The sequence below is a fragment of the Chiloscyllium plagiosum genome, chromosome 3 (genome assembly GCF_004010195.1).
Source record: "Chiloscyllium plagiosum isolate BGI_BamShark_2017 chromosome 3, ASM401019v2, whole genome shotgun sequence".
Classification (NCBI taxonomy): Eukaryota; Metazoa; Chordata; class Chondrichthyes; order Orectolobiformes; family Hemiscylliidae; genus Chiloscyllium; species Chiloscyllium plagiosum.
Genome location: NC_057712.1, coordinates 136843376 through 136870258, shown reverse-complemented (window position 1 = coordinate 136870258; position 26883 = coordinate 136843376). Strand labels below are relative to the sequence as shown.

The window sequence follows — 26883 nt, the reverse complement described above, 5'->3', positions numbered from 1 at the left end:
CGCACTGTCAGAGGGTCAGTACTGAGGGAGTGCCATGCTGTTGGAGGGTCAATGCAAAGGCATTCTCGTACTTTGACCCAGCAACAGTGAAGGAACAATGATATACTTTCAAGTCAGGATGGTGAGTGGATTGGAGGGAAACTTGCAGGGGATGATGTTCCCATGTACCTTCTGCCCTTATCTTTCCAGATGGAAGTGGTCGAGAGTTTGGAAGGTGCTGCCTGGAGAACCTTAGTGAGTTGCTGCAGCTTAACAGATACACTGACAATAACCACTTTGAGAGTTTAAGGTTGTACAGTTGAAATGATTGATGGAAAGTAGGAGTGTAGACTTAGTGCAGTTTTGGTGGTTTAAGAATGGGCAGTTAGATAGCAGAGATGGACATTCAGGAACACACCATACTGGGTATCTATGTAAAATAATTAAAGATTGCAGGATAGGGAGAGAGAACTGGATTTGTTACAGCTCGTCATTATGGCTTTCTGTGTTGTGGGGGGGGGGGGGGTGGGGGGAGTTGAGGAACTGACAAAGATGATGAGCTGGCAGTGCTTGCTGATATAGAACGTTGAACAGGTTTACTAAAATGGTTTGTGGTCTGAGACACTTCAGTTTGGAGGAGAGATTGGAGAAGTTGGGACTGCTTTCTTTTGAAGAGAATTAATAGAAGGGATCTTGATAGGAAGAGACTGTTTCCACTCAAAATCACATCTACAGCAAGCAGTGTGTTTTGCAAAAGGAAAACTTCACTCAAATAGGTGTATCCAGACAGACCACCCTGAATAATGAACTTTTGACGGACAATAATTCCTACCATGGAGCTACAAAAGATGGACAATGATTAAAGCATGCTGGGAAATGGAACCCAGCCTTGACTGAAGTGACTGTGCTAACCCACTTGCTGCAGAATCCAAACAGGCTGCAGCTTCACTTGATGTGGAGATGCCAGTGTTGGACTGGGATGGACAAAGTTAAAAATCACAACAACAGGTTACAGTCCAACAGGTTTAAATGGAAGCACTAGCTTTAGGAATGCTGGTCCTTCCTCAGGTAGAAGTGGACTTGAATGGGACACTTGGGAGCAGTGAGTCATTCGCTAGACACTGAGGCGCTGAGCACCATTCCTTCGAGGAGGCTATGTGCACCCAGCACCTACCACAATGGACACCTCAGGGCCACCCTGCAATCAATATGCCAATAGCTGGTTGGGTCAGATCGATCAGGGTAATCAAACCTGATCAATCCATTCACACATCCTCAAGACCCTCCCAAAAGGGCACAAAGACTCAGGATAAGAATCGCCACAAAACCCCACTCAGCACACTAACTCAAGAATAACCACCGAAAGAGAAGACACCTCCAACACCATCAGAAGACAACCCGACATGAAGCCCTTACAAAGTTCCAGTATAGGGGTATACAATCACACAAAGTTAAGTTAAAGCAGAAGACAGTTTGCAGTGTTCATCGTTAGTTTACCAGAGTCGACCCACAGGTATTTTGCTGAATAAAAACTTAATTAGGGTGTGGAATAATTAGCTGATGTGGTGGAGGCAGGTACAATGTAGGCATCAGTTCTCTTTTAGTAATCATCCAGTGCAGTCAGATGTACAGCATGGAAACAGACCCTTCGCTCCAACCCGTCCAGATATCCCAACCCAATCTCGTCCCACCTGCCAGCACCCGGCCCATATCCCTCCAAACCCTTCCTATTCATATACCCATCTGAATGCCTCTTCAATGTTGCAATTGTACCAGCCCCCACCACATCCTCTGGCAGCTCATTCCATACACGTACCACCCTCTGCGTGAAAAAGTTGGCCCTTTGGTCTCTTTTATATCTTCCCGCTCTCACACTAAACCTATGCCCTCTAGTTCTGGACTCCCCCACTCCAGGGAAAAGACTTTGTCTATTTATCCTATTTATGCCCCTCATGATTTTATAAACCTCTATAAGGTCACCCCTCAGCCTCCGACACTCCAGGGAAAACAACCCCAGCCTGTTCAGCCAATCCCTGTCACTCAGATCCTCCAACCCTGGCAACATCCTTGTAAATCTCTTCTGAACCCTTTCAAGTTTCACAACATCCTTCTGATAGGATGGAAACCAGAATTGCATGCAATATTCCAGTGGCCTAACAGATTTCTTGTACAGCCGCATGACCTCCCAACTCCTGTACTCAATGGAAAGCATACCAAACGCCTTCTTCACTATCCTATCTACCTGTGATTCTACTTTCAAGGAGGTATGAACCTGCACTCCAAGGTCTCATTGTTCAGCAACACTCCCTAGGACCTTACCATTAAGTGTATAAGTCCTGCTAAGATTTGCTTTCCCAAAGTGTAACACCTTGCATTTATCTGAATTAAACTCCATCTGCCACTTCTCAGCCCATTGGCCCATCTGATCAAGATCCTGTTGTATACCTAGGTGGCACGGTGGCTCAGTGGTTAGCACTGCTGCCTCACAGCACCAGGGACCCAGGTTCAATTCCTGCCTTGGGCAACTGTCTGTGTGGCGTTTGCACATTCTCCCAGTATCTGTGTTGGTTTCCTCCAGGTGCTCTGGTTTCCTCCCACAGTCCAAAGATGTGCAGGTTAGGTGAATTAGCTATGCTAAATTGCCTGTCATGTTAGGTGGATTAGTCAGGGGTAAATATGGGGGGAGGGTGGGTTTCTCTTCAGAGGGTTGGTGTGGACTTGCTGGGCCGAAGGGCCTGTTTCCACACTGTAGGTAATCTGAAAAAAACCCTCTTCGCTGTCCACTACACCTCCAATTCTGGTGTCATCTGCAAACTTACTAACTGTACCTCTTATGCTCACATCCAAATCATTTATATAAATGACGAAAAGTAGAGGACCCAGCACCGATCCTTGTGATACTCCACTGGTCACAGGCCTCCAGTCTGAAAAACAACCCTCCACCACCACCCTCTGTCTTTGAGCCAGTTTTGTATCCAAATGGCTAGTTCTCCCTGCATTCCATGAAATCTAACCTTGCTAACCAGTCTCCCATGGGGAACCTTATCGAGCACCAGTGAAGTTGATAAAGGCTCTGCTCTGCCCTCATCAATCCTCTTTGTTACTTCTTCAAAAAACTCAATCTAAGTTTGTGAGACATGATTTCCCACACACAAAGCCATGTCGACTATCCCTAATCAGTCCTTGCCTTTCCAAATACATGTACATCCTGTCCGTCAGGATTCCCTCCGACAACTAGCCCACCACTGACATCAGGCTTAGAAAGGTTCAGGGCAAGTATATATTTGCAGGATGAGGTCATTCAGCCTCTTGTATAACTATTACAGCTGAGCATACTACTTTCCAGGAACACATTCAACATGTCAGCTACATATATGTTTCTTATTCTGAAAAGCTTTCAATCTGGTCAATAGAGGCAGGAATGATGCCTAGCCTGTTTGCATTATATTCAGTTTTCCACGTCCTGAAACAGGTGATACAAAGGCAAAACCACCCAACATTTTCACACTGATCATGCTGTCGGCTCTGTCACATAGCCTTGTGACGAGGAGCACCAAGTCAGTGCCCATGTTTCTTTATGTTGCAATTAGGGACGACCACTTTAAAACACAGCTGCCTCATTTACAATCCCAGCATGATGCAGTTGGAGCTTTTTGGGGAAAGGTAACCTCTCTTGGGAAGAGAGAACAAGGAAGTCTTGCTGTAATTGTACAAAACCATGGTGGGCTCACACTTGGAGCACTGGACAGCTCATCTTCCTTGTCCAAACGATGCACACACCTTGGAGGGATTACCAATACAATCCCACCCCAGTAATCTCTGCAGTCAGAAGCTGGTTTACGAAGGGGAGATGGGGTAGAATGATTGCAATTCTCTGCTATGCTGTAGTTCAGGAGTGACCACATTTAAAACAATGTCGAGATGGCTCAATTGAGTTGATGCTGGGAAGTGAGTTTCCAGATTAGATAGGGAACTAGAATAAATGATCAGCTGTTTACAGCCATGACAATATCACTACTACATTTTTTGATTATTAGCCACGTTTGTTGTTAAACTTCACAAGATTTAGCCCGACTGAAAACCTCAGTTAGACTGTAGCAGACAGGAGAAACAGAAGCTTGTTGAATTGCAGTGTGGAAACAGGCCCTTCGGCCCAACAAGTCCACACCGACCCGCCAAAGAGCAACCCACCCAGAGCCATTCCCCTACATTCAGCCCTGACTAATGCACCTTGCACTACGGACAATTCACCTGACTAGCACATCTTTGGACTGTGGGAGGAAATCCACGCAGGCACAGGGAGAATGTGCAAACACCACACAGACAGTTGCCTGAGGTGGGAATCAAACCCGGGTCCCTGGTGCTGTGAGGCAGCTGTGCTAACCACTGAGCCACTGTGCTGCCCCAGTGGATCCAAAATGAGTGGAAACTTTAGTCACTAAATTGTTCAATAACTTTTCAACACAAAACCAGATTCTCACTTGCACCAGTGGTTTTAGATTTTATTTTACAGCATTTAGCTGTAAAAATAAAAATTACATGCATTTTAAAATAAAAAAAAGGATGTAACATCTGATAACAGCTGTAGTGCAAGGCTCACTCCTCCAAAAGGAATCAAGCCCAATCTATATGGATCCAATTAGATAATTACTTTACACACTCTGCATGACAGTCCAAATTAAATACAGCAGTCCAAATTGAATACACCAAGGACAAATACAGCAAAGCAAAGGAGCAGCTTCAGTCCACTTCTTCCATGCGGGATGCATCCTCATCTCCCTCAAGAGGTGGGATTTCTTCCACAGCTTGTGGGCTGGTCTCTTCCACAGTCCCCTCATCATCATCAATGCCTTTCAAAACAAACACACAATTTAACATCTTTGCAAAAATATATCAAAAGCCATCAGCCTAAGTACCAGTGTATGTTACTCCAAAACAGAGACACACCACCATCTGAACGTGCTCACTGCTTTATGAGAAAGTTACATTGTTCAGGGCAACACAGCACTGAAGCAGACTCAATTCTTGGGAGAACTACTCAGGAGTACCCCAGTTGAAATCAGCTTGTCGCACAAGCCAGGCTAGTCACAGCTAAGTATCTCACTGCACAGAGATACACCAACATAAATTTATCAAAATGATTATTGGGGAGCTGCAATGGAGATTAAAACAACCTTCCATGAACCACAGCTAACATGGTGGTAAACTGATTCAATCCCCTTGCTCACAGCCACTTACCGAGACCCAGCTTGATCATTCGGTAGATTCGGTTTGAGTGTGTTTGAGGATCATCCAGTGAGAATCCAGAGGATAACAGTGCAGTCTCAAACAGCAGGATCACAAGGTCCTTCACAGCTTTATCATTCTTGTCTGCCTCAGCCTTCTGCCTCAGGGTGTTCACAATTGGGTGGTCAGGGTTGATCTCCAAATGCTTCTTGGCCATCATGTAACCCATGGTTGAATTGTCTCGCAGAGCCTGGGCCTTCATGATCCTCTCCATGTTTGCAGTCCAGCCATAGGTGCTGGTCACAATACAGCATGGGGAGGATACAAGCCTGTTGGAAACAGTCACCTGGACACAAGGAGAGAAGCAGACAGGTCCCTTCAATTCAACCTGATTTCTAAATGATCTGTAAGTATCCCCCGCCAGCCCCCTGAACAATCTCCAAGGGTCTCCATTTTGCTGAAGAACTGGTCTACTCATAACCCAGCTCCCCCAGCCCCTGGTTCAGGTTACCTGGGTGAGACAGACCCAGATAATGTTAATAACCAGGTCCAGCAGTTACTGAGCAATAAGGCCTCGGGCCAATTCCCTCTCCCAAATAAATCATCCCATCACAACTTCGACACAGATTAGATCAGCTAACACTGGACCAGGAATTAAATCAGGGTACCTCCACAAGTGAGATTTTAACTGGCAATAACCTTCGACTGAAGAAGCCTGCAGTACATGGCACAGGGTAGGAGTCAAAGAAACTTATCCCCAGATGCTACTCCAGTAGAAAACCTTACCTTCTCCACCTTCTTGTCCAGGATCTCCTTCATGAGCTTGCACAGGTTGTCAAATGTGGCCCGGTCTTCCTCCCGCTTCTTCTTCTCCTCCTCATCCTCAGGTAGTTCCAGGCCCTCCTTTGTGACAGACACAAGCTGCTTACCATCAAACTCCTTTAGCTGCTGCACACAATATTCGTCGATAGGCTCAGTCATGTAAACCACCTCAAAGCCTCGCTTCCTCACACGCTCCACAAAGGCAGAGTTAGCTACTTGGTCTTTGCTCTCACCTAAAGAGAAGGAAACAATGGAAGTCTTGCTTACCCATATGGGGATGGAATTGCTCACCAGGTTATAGTCAAGAGCCACAGTGACATAGCTCAGTCCTAGCCCTGGAACCTGTAACACGGACTGCTGTGAACACCCATGTTTCTGCTTTCTCCCTTTAACCCCAACAACTATATTTAACTGCTGTGTTACTAAATTCCACAGGTTCATCACTCTGGGCAAAGGAGTTTTTGCTCAGTCTTAAATGCTTTAGCTTAAAACTATATCCCCTTATTCTAAACTCCTGTCATTGGAAACATTCTTCCTGCACTTATCCTGTAGAGTGTTGTTAGAATTTTACAGGTTTCTAAGATTCCCGTTCCTTCTAAATTCTAGTGAATGTAGTCCTAAATGATTCAGTCTGTCTTCATACAGCAGTCCTGCCATCTCAGTAATCAGTTTGGTAAAGACAGAATATCCTTCCTCAGATAAGGAGACCAAACCTGTCCACAATACTCCAGGTGTGATCTCCCCAAGATCCGGTATAATTGCAGCAAGACCTCCCTGCTCCTGGACTCAAATCCTCTCACTATGTTGGCCAACATCCCATTTCCCTTCCTCACCGCCTGCTGTACCTGCACGCTTACTTTCAGAGACTGGGGTACAAGGACACCCAGGTGCCATTGTCCCTGCCCCTTTCCCAATCTGTCCCCATTCAGATCATCTGCCTACCTGGCTTCCCCCCCCCCCCATTTATCCACATTATACTGCATCTGCTCTGTATTTCCCCACTCCCTCAGCCTGTCCAAATCCCACTGAGACATCTCTGCATCCTCCTCAATGTTCAATCCCAGCTTTGTATCTTTGCAAACTTTGGAGATTTTATATTTAGTTCCCTACATTATACATACATACATATAGTATAAATATTACCACCCAGAAGCTTGCAGCCCATGTGCTGTTCACCCTTTGTCCCCGCACACACTGATTTACTCATGGTCATCTTGATCAAATACTTGAGCTCTTTTTCAAAGCTCTGCACTCTTCGTTTTGAATGCTGTTCCATCTCGTAGCCCTTGGCCTCCAGCACACCCTCAGTTGCTTGGGGCTACAAACTCCAGGATTTCCTCCCCAAGTCTCCAAAGACACCTTTCATTCAAAATACTCCTTTAAAATACAAAAAAACCTTTCTGTCCAAGCTCTCAACTCCCTGTACTAGTATCCCATTATGAGGCTCTGCTTTATAACACTACTGAGAAGTGTTTGGAATATGTCAAAAAGGACATTAAAAATGCAGGTTTCGTTAAAAGAGGACTGTTGTCCTCTTTTAACGAAACCTGCATTTTTAATGTCCTTTTTGACATATTCCAAACACTTCTCAGTAGTGTTATAAAGCAGAGCCTCATAATGGGATACTACTAGTAGTGGTAGTAAAAATTAACCAGAATACTGTCAGAGTAAAAAAAAAGCTCAAAATACTGATTTGATCATCAGTGATTAGCCCCAGTCCAGAAAGGACCACAGGAACCTGTCCAAGTGAGATCCTGGTTGAACAGTCCTAAGTGGCACCACTTCAGTGTGGGGCAAGGCAAGGAATGAACTGAATTACCACAGCTGGGACAGGGACTGAACCTGTATGACTGGTGTCATTCTACATCACACTCCAGCCAAGGACTAATATTACCAGAAAGGCCTCAGGATACCGAAAACTGCCAATACAGTCGTCCCGTTTTCCCCATCAAAGCAAAACGCTCAGGAACACTGTATAATCTCACCTCAATCATATGCAGGGAGAGAGAACAATCACCAGCGTGCACAGGGATACGAGTTCTTAGTCTTCTCTTGAACAGCAGTTCCATAATGAATTGTATAGTCACTTACAGAGTGGAGCATCCAGATAAGGCAACATACATATTGATTGGGTGACTGTTACAATCAGCGAGTGTCAATAGTAAAGATTAAGCCATCTTTACAGGTTTACCCTGTTGTTGCACAATGAATGTCCTTAACCTTAACTGGCTTCACATAATGAATACTTTTCCCCTTGTAAACTGACCTTACATACTGAATGCTTCCAATGTGGCTAAATGGCTCTACATAATGATTGCTTTTCTACCTTGTTAACCCATTATCTTTGCCTCCAGCACCCCATTATTAACTGCAAGTTCTTATCTGATCTGAGTTATGCTCAGCAGAACCTCTTGTTTCACAACTCTTTCCCTGCCTGCCTATACTTTATATACTTTCTCACTGGCTGTTAGTATCACGTCCAGCAGAAACCAGAGGGGAGTAAAAAAAAGTGATATGAACAGCTCCTAGAGACATTACAATTAAACCAAAACTGACCACTCACAGGCAGTGGAATTATTTTATAATAGCATAGTTAGAAATGAATGCTGTGAATACCCAGTTAGATCCCACAAAATCACAACTCACCAGTTATATAATAGATACATTTCTGGTTTTCTTTCATGCGGGATACATAGTCTGCCAATGCGGTGAGCTCATCTCCACACTGTGAGGTGTGGTAACGCAGCAGTTCAGACAGCTTCTTGCGATTCTGAGAGTCCTCATGGATACCAAGCTGTAAGCAAGAAATGAGAAGCTTTTAAACCCTCAGCCAGACTACAAAGCACAGACCATAAGCTGGAGGAGCAGAAGTCCATTGAATCTGTTCTGCCAATGAGACCATGGCTGATCTGATCATTTTCAACTCCCTGCCTTTCCCTAATAACCCTTGATTCCTAAATGATAGCTATCTCTTCCATGCATTTTGCCCCCTAATTACTTAGTATTTTTAATGAAAAATTGCACAACATCAGGTTATAGTCCAACAGGATTATTTGGAAGCACTAGTTTTCGGAGCGCTGCTCCTTCCTCAGGTGGTTGTAGATAATAAGATTGTAAGACAATTTATAGCAAAATTTTCTATAAATTCTGAGTCTTATAATCTTATTGTCCACAATCACCTGATGAAGAAGCAACATTCCAAAAGCTAGTGCTTCCAAATAATCCTGTTGGACTATAACCTGGTGTTGTGATTTTTAAGTTTGTACACCCCAGTCCAACACCAGCATCTCCAAATCATTAGTATTTTTAAAATGCTATTTGTGATGTATGCATGAGATGCAAAGTATTTAACTCTTTTGCCATTTCCTGGTTCCCCATTACTTATTCCCCAACTTTAATATAAGTGGGCCCATGTTCATTCTGGCCCCACCCTTTCCAAACATTTAAAGAAGCTCTTGTTGTCCCTTTTGATGTTAACTGATTAATCTTCAGTTTAATAGAGTTTCACCTCCTTTTTCCTGATCATCTATAGGTGAGTTTTAATAGATTTTCCAATCCTTGGGCTCTCAACTAACCTTTCCCACGTTATATAAAAAAGCAAAATTTGACACTATTCATTACTTCCCTTGGTTAACCGTGATCCGTTATCATATTCCCAGAATTCCCCTGCTTTACTAGGACGTATCTTTGCTGAGAGCTATGGACTATTTTCCTAAATATCTATTATTGCCCCCCCATTAATTCTTCTGAACTCCTTTCCCAGTCCACTCCCGTCGATTCTGCTCTCATCTCTACTTGATTACTCTTAAACTTTGAGTTTAACATACTTATTTCCAATTCAAGGTTGTAATTTTTCAAATTGAATGCTGAAGTCGGTGTTATGGACTCTGTTCCCTATGGAATTTCTTACTCATTAATTAAATCTGTCTTATCAGACTACCAGATTCCTGGCTGAATCCACAGCATATTGTTCTAGAGAATTGTCCTAAATGTGGTACTACTACTACTTCATGACTACATCTACTAATTTGATTTTCCCAATGACTACATTTATCTGCACTGTGGGGATTCTATGATTAAAGTCACTTATGATTCATGTGTAATATTCACATGCCCTTATTAACCAATATATTCTGACCCACAAAACAGCTGGTGGGCCATTCACTTTGTATTTTTGTCCCTTTTCCTCCCCTTTGACTCTCTATTTGTGGTTTAAAAACATTTGCACACTACCCCACTCTGGATATCATTACTTTAAAAATAGCAGCCCTGCAATGTCGCCATATCCTCTTGCTTTGGAAGCTTACACATCCCCCCCCCTCCCCCCCCCACCGCTTTAATGAGTTTAAAAGCCCTCTTTTCAATTTTAGTTATTCAATTTGCCAGGACAATGTTCCCAGCACACTTCAAGTGAAGTACACCCAACCGGAGCAGTCCTGGTGCCAAAGCTCAGAGGCAAAACTTCTTACAACAAAGTACTGAAAAGATTAATCTAAACCCATATCTACTGGCTTTCTTTAGTGTCACATGTAGTGATACACTAGCTCTCTGGGGCGTATCGATCCTTCTCAAAGCAGCAGGCTCATTAGATCAAGATTCCTCAATCCCATTCCATTTACCAGGTCAGACAGACCCATACAGTTAGGGCCTTTGTGCTTTTGAAAAGAAAACACAGCATTCAATTGCAGGTGGAGGGCACATTTACATTAGTCCACAGGCTCACGACGATGTTTATGTGCAGGACTACTGAAATAAATCCACAGAGCCCAGTATCCATCACCAAATTACCCTGTATGCAACCCTCGTACCACCTCGGTCAGGCCCAGGAGGGTCAGTATCTCTGATACTCCATTTACATGCCAGGCAGGGCTCCCTGATTATTAATCTGGTCCAGCCCCAATCAGCCCCACTCTAGCTAGAAAAGTAACAATCTCACATTAATGGACCAATATGGCAGCAATTTTACCATCTACATGTAACAGGACCTGGCCATCAAGCCACTTTCTGATAAATTTCCAAAGCTTGTATTAGTTTATACCTCCGGAAAATCCTGAGAAACAACCTAACTCAGTGATTCCGCTTAAGAGACAGTCCAACAGTATTCCTGTCGAGGCTTCACTACTACACATTCAGTAGTTTCCTCCTGTCATTATCCTTACCTTCAGGTTCTTTGAGAACTGCTCATAGAATTTCTTGTAGTTCTCCTTGTCCTCTGCCAGCTCAGAGAACAACTCCATGCACTTCTTGACAATATTCTTGCGTATGACCTTCAGGATTTTACTCTGTTGCAGCATCTCTCGGGAAATATTCAGGGGCAGGTCCTCAGAGTCCACCACACCACGAACAAAGTCTGAGTTAAAGAAGTAAATGTGAAATTAAAAGGGTCTGAGAAAAAGGAGACACGCTAGATCGGTAGTGCCACTTTCACACAGCAAATGCTATGGGTCTAGAATGCACTGTCTAGAAGTGTGGTAGAGGCAGCTTCAAAACAAAAATGATTTAGTTTAACCTTTTTTTCTAAATCAACCCTGTTCAGAGTGAGTACACATGTGGAGCAGGTGGGTCTTGAACCTGGACCTGTCAGCTCAGGGGTAGGGACACTACCACTGCATCACAAAAGGACTTTTCAATGGAGACAGACAGACATTCAAGAGAACACTGGTGATTTATCAAAATAGAAATAAGTGTGGCAGGATTATGGAGAAAAAGCAAGATTTGAGTACGAAGGCAAAACTCAGCACAAACATGGCCCCACGACAATTACCAACACTACCTGAACTGACACATTGTAAATGGAAATCAATCTCTAAGTGAAAACTCAGCTAAAGGACTCAGGATATTACAGCCAGAATTACTACAGTATTTAAAATAAAAAGGCCATTTGGCCCACTATCTCTATCCCAGTCATCAAGCATGTATTCTCAGCACATTTTCCAGCACTCTGTCTGTGGTTGTGTGCTATGGCATTTCAAGAGCTTATTCACAAATTATCACTTCATACAGGACACAATAACAAAAGCAGAGTACTGGGCTAAAGCCATACCCCTCTAACAAACAGCAGTTTGACTGTATGACAGAATAAGCACTGGAAGTATACATGTGCAATCTAGAAACCCCAAATTCCAATGAAGCTGAAACCTTTTTAAAAACGCAGCTACAGACTACTAAAACACAGGAAAACCCAAGAAAGGAAGCATATTCCCAACTGTCTATGTAACAGCCTAATGGACTGTATGCAGCAAAAAGAATGGTCACCTCAAAACCCCGAAATCCATGCTTACTACCAGATACTCACTGAGGTATTCTGGGATCAGCTCCTCACAGCTGTCCATGATGAAGACTCTGCGCACATAGAGTTTGATGTTGTTCTTCTTCTTCTTGTTCTCAAAGAGATCAAAGGGAGCGCGCCTGGGAATGAACAAAAGAGCACGGAATTCCAACTGGCCCTCGACAGAGAAATGCTAAAGAGGAGTAAAACAAAAATCACATTAAATCTCAATCTTCTATTTTATTGAATAGCAAATAATTACTGAACAATTCCCAGGGATTCAGGAATGGTCAGATGTTCTATGGAATGGATTTTGAGGGAACAGCAAAGTATCCTTTTAAACCAGAATTGTGGGCGGCACGGTGGCACAGTGGTTAGCACTGCTGCCTCACAGCGCCAGAGACCCGGGTTCAATTCCCGCCTCAGGCGACTGACTGTGTGGAGTTTGCACATTCTCCCAGTGTCTGCGTGGGTTTCCTCTGGGTGCTCCGGTTTCCTCCCACAGTCCAAAGATGTGCAGGGTCAGGTGAATTGGCCATGCTAAATTGCCCGTAGTGTTAGGTAAGGGGTACATGTAGGGGTATGGGTGGGTTGCGCTTCGGTGGGTCGGTGTGGACTTGTTGGGCCGAAGGGCTGTTTCCACACTAAGTAATCTAATCTAAAGAATGTGGGACTTGAAGGAGAAGTTGCAGGTGACAGAGGTCACAGGCTGGAAGGTGCCAATGAAGGAAATAAGATCATTTGATTATTAGTGCAACTGAGTCATTCTGAAACAAAAACTTCAGCTCCTGGGAAATGAACACAAGAGTGAGGAAAACTGGGCCCAGGATGAAAGTTACATAGGAGAGTACGAAAACATTCTCCACCTAGCTTTTATTAGGTGGCTGGTTTTCACAGTATACCTCGCACTTAGTAGAAGTGACCATGAACAAACTCACCTTTACAGCAAGATGGTCCTCCCAATCATTAGTGAGGCTCTTGTAAAACTCGCCATACTCCTCCTGTGTAATATCATCGGGATTACGGGTCCAAATGGGCTTTGTTTTGTTCAGTTCCTCCTGATCTATATACTTCTCTTTGATCTTCTTAGTCTTCTTCTTGTCCTTCTTTTCACCATCTTCTTCCTCATCAGACCCGACATCTTCAATTTTGGGCTTCTCTCCTTCCTCCATATCTGCACCTTCCTCTTTCTCAGACTTTTCCTCTGTGTCTTCCTCATCACTAATCTCCTTTTCCCGTTCCTTCTCAACCTGAAGAAAACAAAAATCATAGGACCAGTTCAACAGTGCCCACCAATTTCTTTTCCAAAAACCTACAAGCAACACTCATCTATATCTGTTTCAACCAGAAAGGATTCCTCCCACTTCAAGGACATTTAGAAGATATTGAAGATCCCACCATACTGAACACTTTAATGCCACTTCCACTTGCCTCAATCCCTAGCCTACACTTTGCAAAAAACCTGAGCACAACTGGTAGAGAAAAACAAAAACCTCAAAAGGTTAGTCTGCTGTGCATAAGGGTATGAAAGCTACATCAATTTGTCATCACTTAACAGGGCCAAGCAAAATGCAACCTACAGTCATCATGAGCTCATTAGTTTGGTGAGAAAGGTGATCATAGTCAGCAACGCCTTGAGGCTGCACCATATAATCCAGCCTCTTGGGTCCTCAGAATAAGTCATCGTTAGGGACAGTGCAAAGCAACATCAATTTAATCATCTTTTGTAAAGGCAAGCATTATTTAAATAAAGAGTAGAACTGACATTTCAGTACTTACAAAGAGTGTGATGGGATAACCAATGAACTGAGAATGTTTCTTCACAATCTCCTTGATTCTCTTTTCCTCCAGATACTCAGTTTGATCTTCCTTCAGATGCAGGACTACCTTTGTACCACGACTGATTGTATCAGGAGACTTGTCCCCATCACCCTTGCCTGGAGGCAAGAACATAAAAAGGATTAATAACCAGAAATAAAGCTCCCTAAACAGCCTATTCTAAGAGTGATAATTTCATGATTATCTAATGTTAAAAAGTAATAGGACATAGCCACTCTACCGTCATTACTAGCAATGCCAGAATAACCTATTTAGCAACAGCACCCACCTTAACCCTGACTGATTGAGAAGGAATCCAGGTGACTGGCTGTGAAACACTGCTCTCTGCAACATCAGTTCGGAGATAAAAGTCACCCCAACATCCAGGGAGTGCTCAAATACGGAATTGAACCAGGGTACCTGGTGCTGTGAGGCAGCAGTGCTAACCACTGAGCCACCGTGCCACCTGGGAGATAGTTATTGCTGAGATCGGCCAACACAGTGCTGGTCAAAGGATAAACCAGTACCATCAATATTACATTACGTGTTCCCATGTGCAATAACTGACTGATAGAAACATAGTATAAATTCAATATACCAAACCCCAATTTCTCGTTTTTTCTAATAGTCACTAACAACAAACACTGACATTTCATTAGGGAGTGTATAGCTTTCCAGACTGACTGAAGTATTAAAAAAACCACAGCAGAAAAATAATAACAGGATTCAAGGCATGCCTTGATTAAGGGGAGGCAGTCATCTACTGGCTGACTTATCTACTTCAAAGTTGTAAGCCAAGAGTGTGGTGCTGGAAAAGCACAGCTGATCAGGCATCATCCAAGGAGCAAGAAAACTGATGTTTCAGGCAAAAACCCTTGATCAGGAAGGGAGGGCTTTTGCCCGAAACATTGATTTTTCTGCTCCATCACGCTTTAAACTGATGGGCTGAAAAGTGCAACAGCATACAAGTTGGTTGCAAAACTTCTTATTGCCAACGTAAAAGCCAACAGGAACATGCCACGTGAAAGCAGAAAGCGTGTCGACCAGCAGCAGCCTCATTTCTGATCTGATTCAAAGCTGCTAAATTATGACAGCAGCAGTTAGAGAAGCTTGCTGCAAACAGCATTAAACACTATGCGATTATACAGTGGAAAACACAACAGCTGCACTGCCAGTAGCAATACATCAATAGCGTAAATCTACCTACAACCTGCTGTACAACCCCAGTGAGTACGGAGTACAGAGAAAAAAGAAAATCTTAGTGAGTTACACTCTGAGCAAATGAACAGTCGAGTGTGTCTCCATGAGAATTTGAATCTCAGCCAATATCAGTTTGACATATATTTGAAATTTTCCAGCCCATGTTTGGACTTGAGACAGCAGATAAGAGTTAATCCCACTATGGATAGCCTATTCTGATCAATTCAGCGTCAGACCAACTGACATTTACTTAATGAAACCCCTGCTTGCCAGGAAGCCTTGAAAGGATTAAGAGTTTTATCCCAGTCAAATCTACTAATCAAATGGAATGGCAGCAGTTAATCCCATTATCAAGCAGGTTTTATCATGCCAGGGCACCTGCTCCTGACTAGCATTACCATGTGCCTGCCACAAATCTTCAATATAAGGCAAGACTGAGTGCAGCAATGATCAATTCACGAGCTACAAGGGACAGGAGCTTTCAACATGAGTGGCACAAACAAAGGGCCTGTTTCGACATACTCACAGAGAAATTCAGCAAGGCGGCGATCCAACAGCATCAGCATGTACCCTATGCCCAGCATTCCTGAATACCCAGGCTACCAAGATCTCAAGGTGAGTTTCATGTTTTACTCACTACTTAGTCTATAGAGCTACAAACCCTCTTCACTGTCTCAAACAACACATCCCAAACTTGGCTCACTTTCAGAGAAAATGGCTGGAAGTCCTTCGATTTGCTGGTTAGAATCTAACTTGAAGAGTAATTTCCCAATGTACAATTGTTCTTGGTGAAGTAAAACAGAAAACACCAGAAAGCTGTGCCAGGGTGCACTGGGTTCAACGTTTTGAGTTCAGACACATTTGGCGTTCTGTGCGCAGCACTGGTTACCACACTATAGGAAGAATGTAGAGGCTGGACAGATTGCAAAAGAGGTTTATCAGGATGCTGCCTGGAACAGAGAAGTTGGACCTGTAATGAGAGGTTGGACTAACTTGGACTGTTTTCACTGGAGCCTCAAAGGCTGAAGGACAACCTGATAGAAGCATGGATAGAGCATCTAATCAACCTTTTCTGGAGTGGAAATGTCAAATATTCGAGAGGATAGGTTTAAGGTGGTGGTGGGGGGGGCAAGTTTAAAGGAGATATGCAAGGCATTTATTTTTAATGCAGAGGGGTGGTAGGTGCCTGGAACATACTACCTGTAGATGGTAGAAACAGATACGATAGCAAAGTTTAACAAGTATTTCGATAGACAATCGAACAGGCAGGAAATAAAGGGATACAGCCAATGTGCAGCCGACTGGGTTAATGTAGAACAGAATATGGGTGGCTCAGACATGATGGCTCAAGGGCCTGTTCCTGTCCCCTACTATACTGTTATCTAGCATGCCTGAGATTGGCTTCTGAAATGAAACCTCTATACATGCACTACTGCTCTTTAGTTGATTAGGTGACATTGTCTGACCACCTTAGTTTAAAATGACAGCACAACTGAAGGATTAGGTTTGTTCTACTGGATTGGCCAGGTGAGGTTTCTGACCAAAGGTGAGCCCCCCCAATGTTAACTGGCTATTCACTGAAGATGGTCATTGCCAGGCACAAATACAACTGGATGCTGAAGCCCAAGCCTGAATGTTGTCCAGGCTTTGCAGGAGATTGCAGCTTCTTCAATGCAAATGTCAATAAAACTAAACACTGCAGTCAAACCCATCCTAATACTAACCTTTTTACAATGGTCTGCCATCTCCAGGAGTTTCTTCAACTAGAGTTTCACTTTCTCCACTGTCTCCAGACTAAAAGCTTCCACTAAATCTCAATGTACAATATTGTAAGTACTCAGTAGCCTATCCTCACTGACTAACCTGTACATCTCGGGGTCTGGCATGTATTTAGATAATGTAAGTGTGCAAGAAAATATCACAAAGTGTTCCGTTCCTGCTACAGCTTTAGAAATCTTTGCAGCTTCAAGCATTAAGATTTCATTTCAGAAATATTAAGGCATGCTAATTAATTCTGACCATTCTAATCCTAACTGCAGCCTACAAGGTGTTTACCAGGAAGACTTCATTCCAGCCCAGCTTTCAACACCTCCAACTGGAAAAGGAATACAACGTCCCCAAAATCAGAGAACACAATTGCCATTCAATCCCTTGTCCAATGGAGTCTCCAATTCCAAAGCATTGCAGGATTGGCTGGAGATTATACACTTTTAAACTCCAATGGAAACACAGGACAATTTCATGACAAGAGTCTGGAAGACTACTTCAACGAGAGACTCCAAGAACTCAAAAAACAGCAACATGCAACACACAGACCATGATAATAAACTTTCCCGGTGACATGCTACAGAAGTCTTACACTGGAAAATCAAAAAAGCTTCTAAATTGTACAGATAAAAATCAATCTGCAACTTCACACTGCAAGAGCCACAGCTGGATTTTCTCAGATGGTCCTAGCCATGTTTAGAAATATATTTTCCAGTTATCTTCAACATTAAACTCTTCCACTTCACAGCTAAAGAATTAAATTCAAAATTACTGCAATCAGCCATTCAATTTCCCACAATTCAACTAATAGCAAAAACCTGGACGCATGGTTTCTACCTGCTTAGTGTCATTCAACTAGATGCCTTAATTCAGTAGGGAGAGATCGCGATGTTTTCTCTGCAGCCAGCACAAAATACTTACATCAGGACCGCAGTGCATGGAATAAGTGACTTTTGCCAAGTGAACTGTGCACTCCTTCACGCGTTAAGCAAGTTTCTAATCTATCACTTCATTAATAGATCCTTAAAATACAAACAGCAGGATGTAGACAAGTGACAATGTCTAGCTTTAACAGCAATACTTACTGTCAGTAAAAAAGCTGATTAAGTGCTCCACTGCATGTTTTAGCATTCTTCAGTAACAGCTGGGCTGAACTGCGGTCCTTGGAAGTACACACAGATTTTTTGTCCTGAACACAGCACTAACAATTAGCAGTTGGGATCAGTTTGCTCAATGCCACAATGATCCACGCAGTTATTGCTTGGAAATTTGCTCACTGACAATTCAGCTTCTTCCTCTCCCATTCCAAACACTCAAATCTGAGTTTACTGTTCCAATGTACATGTTAAAATGAAGGCAAAACTGTCGGTGAATATACATTAAAAAGAAAGCAAGCAGACAGGACCAGATGAGCCCTGGGCAAGAGCTCACACTCAGTCCTTCTACTCTTGGAACTGGTGCTGTACCACTGATCAGGCAGTGGGAATCAGGAAATAATACATTTTATTTGCTGGAATTTAAAATGGATTTTGTTAACTTGTAGTGTTTTAATCGTTTAAAAGTTTCAGTTGAACTTGCTGTTTTGAACCACCATAAGAACTGTATTGACTAAATTCACAAAGAATAAGTTAAGATTTAAGAGAGCAATGTTTTCTGTGAACTTGAACAGCACCAGTACAGAACACAAGGCTAAAGGAAAATGCAAAAGATCAAAAGGATTTCAACTGGACAGTAACACGTGACATGTTGGAGCAGTGGTTTTCAAATCACTAGATGCTATATACTGCACCCATCAAGCCTAGTTTTGTAAACTGAGCTCCAGCATTTCTTCTTCGTTTAAGAAGATTTACTCTTTCATCACAGGCTACCTAAAAATCCAGATTTTTACTACTTGCTGCTTGCCTTGAATCTAAGTTCTCACTCCATCAATCCACAGCACACCTGAGATTTCAAAACAAAGTTCAAAATCCAGCTTTACACAGTGCAGAGCTGAACATTTTTACATCCACCAAAACCTTTCAACTCATTCAACAAAGTGCTATAGACAAAGCAGTGTTTTTAAAATCAGAACCACACTACAAGCGCAGCTGCATAACACCAATATAATCTCTTCACACAGGATTGAGAATATATATCCCCAGGGAGTTCTCCATTATGGAGTATATTAAAGACCAGGAACAACAGATTTTGATCTCCCAGGGAATTAAAGGATATCAGGAGCAGGCAGCAAATGTACAGCTAAAATATATCAGTAACAGTTCTATTGCTTGGGAAGTAAGAAAGGAAATAGTTTACTTCTGGTTCTATTTCTTATGGTCATATGCAGATTATATATTCTGAACATTCAATGCAGTGTTATTAATGAGCCAAGCTGACAAAAAGGGACAGTTTAAAACCTTACACCTATTTTAAGGTCAGACACCCTTTTGCCTTTACCCCAAAGCATTGATTCTTGCACTGCAATAAGACTCCAGTCATTTCAAAATTGCTGTGGCACAACTTCTAGTGTGGGCAGTTGGGCAAAACAGAATAAATTATGGCCCATCTCCAATGTCAAGCAGAACAGAAAAGCTCTCCTATAACCAATGAGGCTCTGATCAGGAAAAAGGCGGTGGTATACATTGGGTCTAAGCTATTGGGCTCGAGTGAATCCATAGAATACTAAGTGTAGGAGCACACTCAAGAGGGAATTCAGAAGAGTAAAAAGAGGATATGAGATGGATCTGGTGGGCAAGGTTAAATCCCAAGATGTTCAATAGCTATATTAAGTGTAAAAGGGTGGCTAGGGAGAGAATAGTCCCCTTAAAGATCAACATGGCCATCTATGCGTGGAGGCACAGGAGACGGGAGGATTTTTAATGTTTCTCCTCAGTGATTACCGAGGAAAGAATCACTGATGCTAAAGAAATAAGGGAAACAAGTGAGGATGTTTTGGACCGCAAACATATTAGCAGAGGGGATGTGTTTGGCAGCCTTAAAGAACATTAAGGTGGATAAATCCCCGGGTCTGATTAAGTCCATCTTCAAATGTTGTGGGAGGCTAGGGAAGAAATTGCAGAGGCTCTTACAGAGATTTTTACTTCATTTTTAGCCACTGGTTGTTTAATAAAGCTAACAAAGACAAGCCAGGGAACTACAAACCAGTGAGCCTGACATCAGTGGTAGGTAAATTGTTGGAGAGGATACGGATGGACGGGGCAACCAACATTTGGATAGTCAGCATGGATTTGTGTGCAGGAAGGCATGTCTAACAAATAGAGTCATAGAGATGTACAGCATGGAAACAGACCCTTCGGTTCAACCCGTCCATGCCGACCAGATATCCCAACCCAATCTAGTCCCACCTGCCAGCACTCGGCCCATATCCCTCCAAACCCTTCCTATTCATATACCTATCCAAATGCCTCTTAAATGTTGCAATTGTACCAGCCTCCACCACTTCCTCTGGCAGCTCATTCCATACACGTACCATCCTCTGAAAAAGTTGCCTCTTAGGTCTCTTATATTTTTCCCCTCTCACCCTAAACCTGTGCCCTCTAGTTCTGGACTCCCGAACCCCAGGGAAAAGACTTTGTCTATTTATCCTATCCATGCCCCTCATAATATTGTAAACCTCTATAAGGTCACCCCTCAGCTTCCGACACTCCAGGGAAAACAGCCCCAGCCTGTTCAGCCTCTCCCTATAGCTCAAACCTTCAACCCTGGCAACATCTTTGTAAATCTTTTCTGAACACTTTCAGGTTTCACAACATCTTTCTGAAAGGAAGGGGTCCAGAATTACATGCAATATTTCAACAGTGGCCTAACTAATGTCCTGTACAGCCGCAACATGACCTCATGTACTCAATACTCTGACCACTTCTCAGCCCATTGGCCCATCTGGTCCAGATCCTGTTGTAATCTGAGGTAACCCTCTTCGCTGTCCACTACACCTCCAATTTTGGTGTCATCTGCAAACTTACTAACTGTACCTCTTACACTCGCATCCAAATCAGTTATGTAAATGACAAAAAGTAGAGGACCCAGTATCAATCCTTGGGGCACTCCACTGGTCACTGGCCTCCAGTCTGAAAAACAACCCTCCACCACCACCTTTGAGCCAGTTCTGTATCCAAATGGCTAGTTCTCCCTGTATTCCATCAGATCTAACCTTGCTAATCAGTCTCCCATGGGGAACCTTGCTGAAAGCCTTACTGAAGTCCATATCGATCACATCTACCGCTCTGCCCTCATCAATCCTCTTTGTTACTTCTTCAAAAAACTCAATAATTTCACTATTTGATAATTTTCCCAGGTGCATGCTGATGTCCAGCAATACACGAATTCAAACATCAAAGGCAAGTAACCGTGCAGGTGCTCTCTGTCTCTCCTGCACTGACCTCACCATGTGCTTCTTTTGTCTGTTCTTCTCCCTTTTAAAACTGCTGTTGGTTTGACTCCACCACCCCCCCCCCCAAAGTTGCAAAACAATGTGACGGCATATAAAACAGTCATTGTTGCTCCTGGAATTAGAGGAAATCACCTCCAGCACCTAAAATACCTCAAAAAAGGAGCTGTTACAGCCAGAGATTTTTCCCGTCCTCTGTCTTGGCTTACCCAGCTTCTTTTAGAGTTTTACAAAGAGGTAACCATGAGAATAGATGATAGTAGGCAGTGGGTGTTTGTCTATGTGGACTTTAATGCCATTGCCAAGGTCACGTATGGCAGACTTGTCATAAAAGTTAGGTTGCATGGGATCCAGGGAGAGCTAGCTACCTTGACTCACAATTGGCTCGATGGTAGGAAGCAGAGAGTGATGGTTGAAGGTAGTTTCTTGGAGTGGAGGTCTGTGACTAGTGGTGTGCCAGAGGGGTCGGTGGTGGGACCGTTGGTATTTGTTATTTACATAAACGATCTGGATGGGAATGGACAAGGCATGATTAGTAAGCTTGTGAATGGTACAAAATTAGGAGGTATCACGGATAACGCAGAAGGTCATCAGAAATTACAGAGGGATCTTGATCAGATGGGCACGGGGACTGAGGATTGGCAAATGCAATTCAGTACAGATAAGTGTACAATGTTATACTTTGGAAAGGTAAACCAAGGTAGGAGATATATAGCAAAGTCTTGAAGAGTGTTTTGGAACAGAGGGAGTTAGGAATGCAAGTACACAGATCATTGAAAGCAACGTCACAGGTAGACAAGGCAGTTGAAGGCGGCATTTCACATGCTGGTCTTCATCGGTCCAAGCACCGACTATAGGAGTTGGCACATCATTTTACAGTTGTATAAGTCGCTGGTAAGGCCACAGTGGACTATCGCATACAGCTTTGGTCACCCTGTTATAGTCAAGACTGTGGTGCTGGAAAAGGAGCAGGAGAATTGACGTTTCGGACATAAGCCCTTCCCAATGAAGGGCATATGCCCAAAATGCCGATTCTCCTGCTCCTCGGATGCTGCCTGGCCCGCTGTGCTTTTCCAGCACCACAGTCTCAACTCTGATCCCCAGCATCTGCAGTCCTTACTTTTCACCCGTTATAGGAAGGATTTAGTTAAACTGGAAAGAGTGCAAAGACGATTTACGAGGGTGTTGCCAGCAGTAGTAGCCCTGAGTTATAGGGAGAGGTTGACCAGGAAAGGACTTTATCCCCTGCAACTTAGGACAATGAGGGGTGGCCTTAGTGAGGTGTGTAAAACCATAGATAGGATGAATGCATATAGTCTTTTTCCCCAGGGATGGGGAATTGCAAACTAGAGGGCATAGGTTTAAGCCAAGAGGGGAAATATTTAGGCAGGACCTGAGGGACAACCTGTTCACGCAGAGAGTGGTGGTGTACACAGAATGGGCTGCCACAGAACGTGGTTGAGGCAAGTACAATAGCAACATTTTAAAAACATCTGGATAGCTGTAGAGACGGGAAGGGTTTAAGAGGGATATGGACTAAATGCGAGCTCTGGAACTAGCTGAGCGGGTACCATGGTCAGCACAGACCAGTTTGGACCAAAAGGCCTATTTCCATGTTGTGTTATGCTATGACTAAGTCAGAGACGAACTCAATCTTGCTTCCTTTCAGAGTTGCAGGCTATATCTCAATTCCAAATAGAGAATAACCTTGCCTGCACTCCCTGTGAACAGCAGTGGTCATTAGGCTCCTCAGTCATGACTTACCAGTATATGTTTTGACTGTAAAGGAGCCACCAGCTGATGATTCCCAGGCATATGCCTCATCATCATTGTGCTTAGTAAGGACAGTAACCTTCTCAGCAACCAGATAGGCAGAATAGAAGCCAACACCAAACTGGCCAATCATTGAAATATCTGCACCAGCCTGCAGAGCTTCCATGAAGGCCTTGGTGCCAGACTTAGCAATGGTGCCCAAGTTGTTGATCAGGTCAGCCTTTGTCATTCCAATCCCAGTGTCAATGATGGTGAGGGTATGGTCACGCTGATTGGGGATGATTTCAATCTTCAGATCTTTGCCACTCTCCAGTTTCGAAGGATCAGTCAAGCTTTCATATCGGATCTTATCCAGTGCCTATGGATTAAAATACAACCATAAATCAGGTATCAAAACTAAACAATGGACATCAGGCAGGCCAAAGTGGGTAATGACATCAGGTGGCAAGTTACGTATTTGTCAATACTTCTACATCAAAAGAGCCAACTCCTCTAAACCCTGAAGCAGCCTTTGAAATGTTTCGGGTCAAGTACTTTTGGGACAGAATTTCCAAGATCCAACCTAAAGGCTACCTCAACAGTACTTTTACAAAGCGAGTGGACACAGATCTGGAATCAGGGATCACAAATAGTGGAGAGATAATTGCGAATGAGTCATAAATTTTGGATATGCTTGAGCCTACCAAGGGTAGAGGACAGGACGCCAAACTCAAGGTTAAATCTGACATGTTGATTGGTGAATAGTGCAGAGGGATAAGATCACATGTTCCAGAGAACAAACGGACGCTAGAGAGAGAAAACCAGGCCAACAGATGGCAGGACTGTGAAGAGAGACTGGATCGGGTCACTGTGCCTCGGTACACGTGACTATAAATTCAATTGAATATATTCATTGGAGTTGAGGGGAATAAAGGGGGAAATTACACAGGAATGCGTAAAATTCTAAAGGGACTAGACTGGCAACACCCTTCTTGTGGTGACATCTTGAACAGCAAGCCCGGGCCAGGGGTCACAGTCTCAGGGTATGGGGTAGGCCATTCAGAATGGCAATGAGGATAAATTTCTTCAACCAGAGTGGTGTGCCTGTGGAATTCTCTGCCAGAGTTGGTAGTTGAGGCCAAAATATTTATTGCTTTTTAAGGAGTCAGATACAGTTCCTTGGACTAAAGAGATCAAAGAGTATCAGGAAGAAAAAAGGTACGAGTTTGATAACGATCAAACTGAAAGACAGAAGTCAAGGTACTAGAAAGACTAACAGAACGTTAGCCTTTATGCTATGAGGTTTCAAGCCCTGGAGTGAAGCCTTATTTCGACTGTATTGGGGTTTGGTTAGACTGCACCATTTTACAAAAAAATCTTATTATCGGGATGTTAGCATCGCTGGCTAAGACATCATTTATTCCTATTTGTACAAACGGCAGGTAAGACTTAATCACACCCACACAATTATATGCAGTTTTGGATTGTTAGCTCAGGAAATATATCACTGCCACTGAACGAGCGCAACTAAGGCTTGTCAGCCCTGTTCCCAAACTGGTGGGACCATTATACAATGAGAGGGTGGGCAAACTGGGCCTATATTCTCCAGAAGGTCACAGGAAGACAGGTGATCTCTCTAAAACTCTCAGTGCGGATGCTTTTTCTTTCGATCCAAAATGGGTGTGTTTTCTTTAAAAAAAAAGAGGGTGGTAAACCTTAGGAAATCTCCACTCCAGAGAGCAGTCAAAATCCATTTTGTCTAAAGTACAGGATGATAAATGTTTTGATTACCAAAGGCACACAGGGTTATGGGGATAGTGAGTAGAATCACAATTGTGTTGAATGAGGAACAGGTTCAATGGGTTGAATAGGCAAAAGTGAGGACTGCAGATGCTGGAGATCAGAGTCAAGATTAGAGTACACTATCACCTGATGAAAGAGCGTCGCTCCGAAAGCTAGTGTGCTTCCAATTAAACCTGTTGGACTATAACCTGGTGTTGTGTGATTTTTAAGATTAGAGTAGTGCTGGAATCTTGTCAATGTGCTGAAAAGCCTTGCAAAATTCAACGTCTTCAGCCTTAGTTATCAGGCAAATGAAATTTGTGGAAAACTGGCATCTGAGGGGGTGGGAACAGTGATAGGAGCATATGGGACATGCATGATTTGGAATTGGGACTACATCAGGCTGTTCGCAACTGTTTCCAACACCAAAACAGATGTCAAGTGGTCTGTCTGGTTTCATTCCTTTCAGACTTTGTAGCTGCCTGATCTGAGTGACTTGCTGGTTCATTTCAGGGGATAGTTAATAGGGAACCACACATAGGCCAGATCAAGTAGAGATGATAGATTTCCTTCCTTAAAGGATATGTCTAAACCAGGTTGGATTTTACAGCAATCAAATTGTTACATGGATACCAATAAGCCAACTTTTTATTCCATATTTTACTGAATTCAAGCTATCAAGCTGTCATGGTGGGATTCAGAGGTGCATCGCCAGAACATTAGTCAGGGCTTCATGATTGCTAGAGTCTAGTGGTATTACCACTACATCATCACCTCGCCATAACTACTATTGAACAGAAGTGAAGGAAAAAAGACAATATTAATTAACCCAACAAAGTAGAAGTCAGCTTGTAGTGACAGCTTGAAAGCAACCTATGAAGGGAGTTAAAATGAGGTACATTACTCTGATCTAAAACGCAAGCTTTTTCTAAGAACTGGAAAGTAGCTAATACAATATAACAGCCAAAGGCTACACAGCTTCATAGTTGCATGCTTATACATGGAGACAGAAAATGTGGTAAGACACTGATGAGTCAGACATAACATGTAGCAACACGCATCCAAGATGAGGGTTTGGAATGCACTTCAAGCATGGTGTAGGCAGATTCAGTAATCACTTTCAAAAGGGAATTACATATCATTTGGAGGGAAAGACAATTGTAGAGCAACATTATGCTGAAGAGAATGGCAAGGATACAATGGGATAAAAAGCCTCCTTCCTAGGACAAAGACATTCTGTCAGGAATTCAGAACAAAACAGGAAACAGCAAGCACATGAAGAAACTCACATCAGATGCATTTGAGATGAGCTCTCGGAGGAAGATTTCTTTGTTAGAATAGAAGGTGTTGATGATCAGGGACATAAGCTGAGCAATCTCAGCCTGAAAGGCAAAGGTTTCCACCTCATCGTCACTGGTGCAAATCTCTTCAGGCATCTGGGGAAAAACAGAAAACACCACTCAAAACATGCCATTCAAAATTGTCTCCCATACTTCTGCTGAACCCCTGTGGATCTGCAGTTAATTCTACACCAGAAGAGCATACTTCAATGGGCCAGAGACTGTTAGAAATTCGACTGATTTATTTTGTAACTAAGTGAACTGAGAACATTTTCCAAATTTCAAAATCTGTGAAATTTAAAGTTAACTAGGAAGGAAACACTAGTCAGACTGCAGTGCCAGGACAGGCCAGCTGAAACCAATCCTAGATCTGTAGAATGGGTACACTTTGACAGCAGCAAAACCGTCTGTCTCCACATGATAAAGACAGTAAACCCCCAATATTAAACATTTCTGACTACAATCGTCACAGATATAAAAGAGGATCAGTAAGATTAGGTAGAGATGGTAAACGGGAGTTAGCAGCCAGTTGTTAATCACAT

At 43.1% G+C, this 26883-nt stretch overlaps 1 protein-coding gene across 1 annotated transcript; it reads right to left on the bottom strand.

Annotated features, from left to right (window-relative positions):
• Positions 1–4453: 4453 nt before the first annotated feature.
• LOC122548578 (heat shock protein HSP 90-beta) lies at positions 4454–26452 on the bottom strand. Its single transcript, XM_043687417.1, has 10 exons — positions 26291–26452; positions 23232–23598; positions 14075–14232; positions 13234–13545; positions 12323–12488; positions 11187–11377; positions 8674–8821; positions 5992–6260; positions 5218–5551; positions 4454–4829 (listed from the first exon to the last, which is right to left on the bottom strand). The coding sequence occupies exons 1-10, from the start codon at positions 26435–26437 to the stop codon at positions 4720–4722; spliced, it is 2202 nt and encodes a 733-aa protein (XP_043543352.1). The 5' UTR covers positions 26438–26452; the 3' UTR covers positions 4454–4719.
• Positions 26453–26883: the final 431 nt, after the last annotated feature.